Source organism: Electrophorus electricus, chromosome 4 (assembly GCF_013358815.1).
Source record: "Electrophorus electricus isolate fEleEle1 chromosome 4, fEleEle1.pri, whole genome shotgun sequence".
Classification (NCBI taxonomy): Eukaryota; Metazoa; Chordata; class Actinopteri; order Gymnotiformes; family Gymnotidae; genus Electrophorus; species Electrophorus electricus.
This window is the reverse complement of record NC_049538.1, coordinates 18295748-18304462: the sequence shown is the minus strand read 5'-3', so window position 1 is coordinate 18304462 and position 8715 is coordinate 18295748. Positions and strand designations below refer to the sequence as shown.

At 43.1% G+C, this 8715-nt stretch overlaps 1 protein-coding gene across 1 annotated transcript in view; it reads left to right on the top strand.

Annotated features, from left to right (window-relative positions):
- Positions 1 to 798: 798 nt before the first annotated feature.
- Positions 799 to 8715, top strand: part of myo7aa (myosin VIIAa) — a 34971-nt gene continuing 27054 nt past the window's right edge. Inside the window, exons 1-2 of the mRNA XM_027009347.2 lie at positions 799 to 818; positions 3378 to 3461. Of these exons, the coding sequence (XP_026865148.2) occupies positions 3444 to 3461 (18 nt within the window). The 5' untranslated portion in view covers positions 799 to 818; positions 3378 to 3443. The remainder of the gene's footprint in view (positions 819 to 3377; positions 3462 to 8715) is intronic.

The window sequence follows — 8715 nt, the reverse complement described above, 5'->3', positions numbered from 1 at the left end:
TAAAAGGCTTTCTTATGTTTCATGTCCAAGCAACTCTGATTTTGCTCTTCCATTGAACAGATATTTATTTATTTATTGTCATTTTATTACTTCGCTTGGTATATTTATGATCTATACATCTGTCACAGTAGTGCAAAAATTTTTTATATGATGAGTTTTAAATCATTCAAGGTTCAAATTACTAAGTGCGTTCATATTTATCCCACTGGTAGCATGAGGTGCTCATTGTTTCTGTTCAGTGATGTGTGGGTGACATGACATTTTCCTCAGTTCCATCACAGGTGGGGAACAAATCCAGCCAAGAGAAATGGGTGTCTATGACTGCTATAATGCAAGCTTGGCTTTCTAGGTGTTTGTATCTTAATGTTTTTCATGAACATTTTATGTGCACTTTTATGTGAGTTTGCATTTTTGTCTAAATGTGACCATGCTTCTGTACCTCCATGTAAGTCTGTCAGCGACTGACTGGGGGGGGGCGGGTTGACTGGGGGTTACCTCCTGTATTGCTCTGCACCCCTACTTAGCCCCTCCCTCCCATCCTTCAGACTGGCCTAAGCTCCTCCCCCTCTTACGAGGGATCAGGGCTGCCGAAAGGAAGGACTGACCTGACTCTGCTAATTCTGTCACACCACGAGAGCAGCAGGTGCTGCAGCCATCCTCCTCTCAGACAAACAGAGAGAGAGAAGGCGAGCGAAAACGGCCTCGGGTCTCTTTGTCCGTTACAAGAGGACTCGTCCACGCCGAGCTGTCTGAAGACTGTCTGCCTGTTCTCAGCGGCTCACCTGACGAGGAGAGGAGGCTTCCTGAACTTCCCAGCAGTAAGTGTGTGCTCCTGGACCGTAATGATGCTCTCTCAGGCTTTAATCTCCTTATGGTTCCTCACCTTCTCAATGTACTCCAGCACACGTCTGCGATTTGGTAGACCTCGTCCTGATCGTAGCTCTGACCGCAGTACTTTTTTTGTTTTTTCTTACACTGGAGAGAGGTAAACCTCAACGTGCACTTTGATACAGATGTACAGAGGAATACGGATCGGGATATTCCAAATGCGGATGGTCTTCGGGAAAAGGCTAGTGGTCCCATTTTGTGTTTTGTCTTCATATACACTTGCTTAGGATGATCCTGCTAACTACAGACACTGGTGCTAGTTTTTCATGGCTATAGTTCTGCTTGACGGTGAGACCTAGTTCCCTTCACCAGCTCCTCACGATCGTGGGTTCATTTCAGGTCCCCGAGGCCGTTCCCACACACCACTGCTCCTCATGCACAGTTATCTCTCCCGCCAACAAATGCATCCCCCCCCCCCAGATCATTTCTGGCCAGTTCTGAGTTTTTCTTCCCAGTTGGACTGGACTGGTTACTTTTACCCCTGACTGTGTGAAATTGGAGAGCGTTTCAGGTGAAAGGACTCCTGCTGTATACGTGCTTAGTTCCATAGTCATCTCCGGTACTCCGTACGGCTGACGAGTCTGTGGGTCTCTCTTGGTTTCAACACTTTGATCTGAGCTGCTCTCTTAAACTTGACATCTATACATAACAGGCCTCGAAGAGTTTTCACTTGGTTTGAACTCTACTTGCGACATATATCAGTGTGTGGCAGTGATGCATCTGCCACAGGTGCAGGCAGCGGTGCGGAGGGACCCTGATGGTGACAGTTTTGCATGTCAAGTTATCACAGTTATAGTGGTAATGATTAACTGCTCACTGGACTGTTTTGTTAAAAAAAAATGGGATTGGGGGTGTTACTCTTTGACTTAGCTGTTTCCTCTGCAGTGCTGCCAGTATGTTCTCTTTCCCTCTTTTTCTGCACTGACCAACACCCTGAAAGGCAAGTGACACATTATGCTTTGTTAGTCTATAAATGCCTGGCAAGAGAGGATAGAATATTGACAGTTGAGTGTAAATCCTCCTTGCTACTGTATACTTTAGTTAAATAAAGGTAGAATTGGGTTTGCAGTTCCACTTTTTGTCTATGGCAGTAGTTAATAAGTTTTAAATGGTGTGTGGCGATCATTTCCTTAATGATTAATGAAGACATACAGGAGTGTGTATATGTGTGTATATATATATATATATATATATATATATATATATATATATATATATATATATATATATATGTATGTATGTATATATATATGTATATATATTGTATATGTAATATTCAAAATACATTTTTGACTACTTGGGTGCAATAGTTTAGTCATATTAAATCATTTTATAATAATAGCAACTCCTCCATTCTGAGCTTAACTATGGGATTGGACATTCAGGGTATAATGAAGACAGAGCTGAACATGCACTGTTTGTGTTCTGCCTCTGAGTGTGTGAAGCACCCCCATGGCTGGCGTTGCTGCGCCCTGCACGCCGGGGTCTGTCCGGGTGTCCGGCTCTCTGCTGACTCAATTAGACGCTGAAATATTAATGGCCACATGCGTGGCGCCCCATTTACCCTGCTCACCCCAGCGTGTCTGTGCCTTATTACACTGGCCGGTCTTTATCAGGAACCAGGGGGGCAGGGTCATTCATTACACCATCCTGTCGACATGAGGTTTGTTTGTGTTTTCGGGGGGTGGAGGAACACGCATACAAAGAGGGAGGTAGAGTGAGAGAATGAGAGAGAAAAAGTGTGAGAGAGAAACAGAAAGAAAAAGAATGAAAGAAGTGGAGATGGAGAGAAAAAGAGACTGAAAGGGTAATGGAGACAAAAGAGAGTTCTTATAGCTGTGGCATAGATGGTGTATTCTGAGAACTAAATTGAGCTTTGGGTGGATAAGGTGGGTGTGGTGTTGGGCTTGGTGGGTGGAGTTGGTGAGCAAGACCAGTCTGGATGAATTATTTCAGCAATTTCTTGCAGCTGAATGAGCAATCAGCTGCTAATTTGCTTCCCCCGAAACACCAAAGGACACACATACATAATTAGTTTTTCCTCTGTCTTACAAACCATTGTAGTCTGCTTGTTTTACACACAGGGTACAACTCTGTGTGTGTGTGTGTGTGTGTGTGTGTGTGTGTGTGTGTGTATGGAGGGGGGCGGGGGTGAGTGCATGTAAGGGTATGGGGGTGTTATGTATACGGGTATATGTATTTGTGTGTGTGTGTGTGTGTGTGTGTGTGTGTGTATGGAGGGGGGCGGGGGTGAGTGCATGTAAGGGTATGGGGGTGTTATGTATACGGGTATATGTATTTGTGTGTGTGTGTGTGTGTGTGTGTGTGTGTGTGTGTGTGTGTGTGTGTGAAATTCACTGATTATGTGCAATGTAAAATCCATGTAAAAAACTTCCGGTAATGGTCATTCATGGTTCTGATTCTTCTAAACTGCAGTACTTCATTTCCTCCCTCTCTCTCTCCCTCTCTCTCTCTCTCTCTCTCTCAAGCTTTTGCTCTTTAACACTCTCAGGGTTTTCCATGGTGACATCTGATGTCCAGTAAACACTAAAGCCATGGTCATTCTTCAGCAGGTAACATGCATATCTTCCACGCCCCATTTCAGCATACATATTACACATAAACGTGTGGTTACCATACGCTCAGCGTATTCTGTGGGTCTAAGAACTCACTAATAGTAACAGAGCAAGAATCTTTGCTTATTCATGTTTGATGCTTGTTACTGGGTGCAAAAATGGTAGCATATTTATCTACAGTATAGACGGAGAACTGGAACAATCTAGTCTAAGTGCCAGGAATGAGGAGCTTTACATCGTCTGCGTGACGTCCGAGTGAGCGTCTGCTAGCAAGGACAGTGGCGCTGACCTGAAAAGACAAATGACCCTGCGGCGTTAGCAGCGGCCCATACTGCAACAGCAGTGCATGTCAGCTGTGCATGTGGGCGCGAGCGCATGTGCTCTTCCTTCATGCACTTACGCACACCTTGAAGAGCTAGAACAGTGATGGCACACTGTGGGCACAAGATGTTCTCTTCACACCAAAAGGCACCTCGTAAATAAACATACAACGAAAGCGTGTTGTGCTGAGGTGTGTAGCTCTGCCACCTCTGGCACACAGTTTCTAAGTACACTGGCTCAGTAATCAAGCAGCTTTAGGGAAGAAGAGACCTTGTTAAGCTGTTCCGGGTTTTCACGTTTAGAATACACTCAAGGCCATTCCTCTTCTTTCATTCATTTCACACTGAATCTTTCTCACACTCCTTTGGTCTCTCATAATGGATTTTCTAATACACACTTTCTCATTTCAGTCCCATTCTCTCTGTCGCTTCCAAATTCCTCATTTTATCATTTGGCAGATGGTCTTATCCAAAGCAGCTTCTGGATTTATCATTATGGCAGTATATCTGCTTCCTGGGAATCAAACCCATGCTGTTAGCATTAACTATTTACTCTGCTAGGTGAGATACAGGAGTTTACCTTCTGTTAACCAGCTCAGACAAACTCTGTATCTTTTGGTTTTCCATGATCCAAGTTTACATTTGTCTGTTTAACAGGCCAGTGAGCTTAGGGCTCTGCCCGTGTAATACTATGTCTAGATGAATGCTTCTAATGTGGCTCCAAAAATAGGTACAGATGCAGAAGAAGTTTTTTTTCTTCTTCTTTCCGAGCTCTAAACTCAGTTTGTTGATTCGCATGGTGCAGTACACTGTTTTCTTGCCTGGCCAGAGAAGATATTAAACTCACTCCAGCTGTGTGTGGCAAGCCCCAGCCGGTGTGCAGAGGGATATTTCACACAAGTCACCGTAAATGTCATAAGCCAACGTTCAAAAAAGTTACAAAGTCAAACTAAAGGTTTTGCTGATTTATTGCAAATACATCCTACAGTTGGATTTCTAATTCCAAATAGTTACATTAGCAATGATTCTCAAAGAAATATTTATGACCCATCAAAAATAAATAAATAACTTCTGCAAATAGTGGTCCTCAGACTGCAGATTGATTTGTTTTCTGCGATATAGAGTGGGGACTATTTTGTCCTCACTGGCTTGGAGCAGTAGCTCATCAGTACAGAACGAGGGGGTTTCAGCTCATCAGCCTTTCTGTACCTCTAATCTCCTCTGACAATGTCTCCTTTTCAGCAGAAGGGCAAACCAGCCAAATCTGGGCTCTTGTGGGGTGGCAGTTGTATGAGCCACGGCTTCTATAACCCCCCCCCCCCACCTCCACTTTCCCTACAAGAGAAAGAAAGAGACAGCGAGTGTGTGAGATTGGACAGATTGGACAGTAAATCTTAATTTGTATCAACCATATGTAGATGAATGATGCCCATATATATGTTCAAGTGTCACCATTGCTGTGGTGTTGGGCTAAATGGTTTAAGGAAAGAAACATTACTATAACTTTTACTATAAGCTGTTATGTAACTCTAGGAGCTCTAGGTGTATTCTCATGGTGTACATCTACCCAGCATAACTACATATGTATTATATACATATGTGAAAATAGATACAATGATACAGTTGTTACCACAGCTTAATAAACCAGCACTATTATAGAATAGTTTAAATTTTTTCATTTTAATCACATTTTAATCTGCTATTTTAAAAATGCTGTCTTTCTAAATCATGATTTCGATGTAAATTTGTTTAATTTAGGAATAAAACAGATTGTTTAGTTTGTTCAGGTTTTTTCTGCAGTTGTTACCCTTTAAGTATCAGAATTATTCAGTGTACTTCACAATCAAAGGATGTATTGTAACTGAATCCCAAACAGAAACACTTTGCCAAGGGCGCAGTGAATTGTTGGTGTAAAGCCTACCAGACAGAGTAGTGTTAGGGAATATACACACCCACGGTGCCTGCATACAAAGTGAAACTTTTAAAATCATCACTGAAATAGGAATATTGAGCTTTTTGCATTAGCATATTAATATACATGTAGAATAGTTACATATTTCTATGGACATTGTATGTCATATTGGAATATTATTGCGAATATTGAAAGTAAGTGACGACACAAATGCTGACAGCATATTTATAGTGAGAAGGAGTACCTGGATCCTGTATAGGTGTTCCTTTATATCCACTTGTATAGGTTGGTTGTTTAGATTTTGCTTTGCAGAAACAATATGCACTGAGGTAGAAATAAATGTCATTTTTATTGAATATTTTAATGAATATCCATCTGAATCAGATGGTCCCTTTATCACTGATTGACAGCAGCTGTAAAGATTATTCCAGATCTAGCCTACAGCTGAACACTAATGAATAATGACATTACAATACATTGCAATAGACTTAATATATTGCCTTGTAGAATATATTGCATAGACTTAATATACTTTTGTACTATTGGCAACAATGCTGTCTAATTCCAGCTCTTTGTAGAGCATGCTGTTGAATTTTCTGAGAACTGATCTTGACCTCATGCGATTCAGGCTCAATCAGCATTTATCAGTCCAGTTTGATGAGTTCCACTGTGTTTTCTCTGTTCTCCAAATACCACACCCAATATAAAATGGTCATGGTGCATCATGGAGAACAATAAAATACACAACACCATATACAATTGCCTGTAACAGTTGGAATGTCGGCCTTGGCATTAATACCCATCAAAGTGTGCCGGGCGGAGGTACTGTACACAGGAACCACGGAGTAAATAAATGAACTAAAAAAATAAAATGAACAGTAGGGGGCGACATGTTTCCTTGACAAGCAATGTTACAGGACTCCAAAGAGAAAGTTGTGGTTTTACCCTGATCTAAGACAAGTTGCCCTTGCCAAGTTCCAAATTGGAACCATTATAAATAAGACTGAACTCAGACCAGTTGAAATGGATGTTACCTTACTGAAGTAAACTGAATAACCTTATTACGAATTATCTATTGAGGAATTACATTCGGTAGATTGTGACATAGTATCCTGAATAGATTACAGACAAAGTGGGGGGAAAAATTACACCAAGTACTTACAAAAGTGTGCACCCCATCACCTATAGGTTATTGTAGCACAGTTTGTAAAACAAACAAACAAACCACCAGCAGACACAACTGCCCAAGAGATCAGCATCATACACCGGTGATGTCACTCTCCGTCGCTAAGCCCGTTAGTCACTGATAGTGATCAACTGCGTTCCATGAATTATTTACCTGAGTTACGAGTTGTTGAAACCACCAAGCATCCTTAGCAGCTTGCAATATCTTATTCCACATATGTGTGACAGCAGAATTCTATCCTAATTCCTCCCAACTCCATCATACATTTTTTCCCCCACTGCTCTGCTATCTCGTCTCTGGTAATGATTTTACTGCTCCCATTTGGCTGAGGTCAGGTACTGGGGACACTGGTGACTGGATAAGCATGTGATTTAGTAATGGAGAAAAGCCCTTTTTAAAAGGGCCCATTTGCATTTAAAGAGTTTTTTTTATTGCATGTGGCCCCGTCTGCGCTTTAAGCTGAGGTCCATACGATGGAACACGGCAAAGCTTAGACATTAACATCCGTGTTGAGAAACATTTCACAGTGAGCATGAGGACAGAGTGGAGGACACACTAATCATATTCCCCTTTTGATTTGAACACCGTTGTGCTTCGGTACCCGGTACTTCCCTGCCATCCAGCAGAAGGAGCGAGAGAAAGGGCAAGCCCTCACAAAAGGCTGTACGAATCAATTATTCACGCGCCGGTTGCTAGGATTGTGTCCAGGTTGCTGGCTGCCCGTGTTTCTCCCTTGGACGTGACAGCTGCGTCCTCGTGGTGTAGGGTTCTCCTGCACCCTGGATTGATTTGCCTGCTGTATAGATAGTTAATTAGAAAGCTGCATATTATCAGAGGATCCGCCCCCACCCACACCTGTCTCTGCCCAGCCTCACGGCCCTCTCCCACTGGCAGATAGATGGAGAAGCTCTAAGCCTTTTGACCTGGGGACACTCACTTTAGGAGCTTGGCAGTGTGTGAGAAGGTGTCGTTACAGCGGGAGGGGGGAAGTAAGAGGGACCGTCTGAGGACTAAACTCGGAGGACAGGAAGCAGCCGCTAGGCAGTCGGTCCGACAGCGGGCCCTGAGTTCTGCACCGTCTGACTGGAGAGGCTAGCTGGGAATTGGAGAGCACTTCCTAAGACCTGTGTCACCATATAACACTGCATGCGTGTTTGTTTGTGTGGGTCTGTGTCTGAAGAGGTCATCCAGACAAGCTGGACTGGGGCGAAAAGTCTGACTGCTTTGTTTTGTTTGTTTTTTTTAAAAATATTTTTACTTCACTGTGGGGGTCCTGAGGAAGAAACTGCGATTTAGCATAATATCCTGGCTTTCAGCTGGGGCTTGTGGCTGTTGCGTCAGTCAGTCTCACACAAGGCTGCAGTGCACACACACACACGCGCGCACACACACCTGCTAAGGAAGTGTGCGTACACGTGCGTCTCTGTGGGTGTAAACTGTTGCGGGGAAGCAAGGGGAATTGTTCTGGAGGTTCCAGTGCATGTATGGATAAGAGTTGCGAAGGATGTACAAGCGTCGAGATTACGTTGAGCTCTACCAGAAGGATCAGGCAAAGTGGGCACTGCTGAGGAATGTCAACACGGTCTTCAAACAATCTACTCTCCTGCCGGTACAACCTGTGTGTGTGTGTGTGTGTGTCTGTGTGTGTGTGTGTGGAGGGAGTATCATCATCATAATCTGATTCATATAATCACTATTCATATAGGCTGTCAGTACTTTTTTTTGCACTAACACACCAGAGTCAAGTCATGAAGGCCTTGATCATTTGCTGATGAGATCAATAAGGGTTGTTGAAGCCAAGAGACGATGTGGGAATGACTGATGTAAAGATGT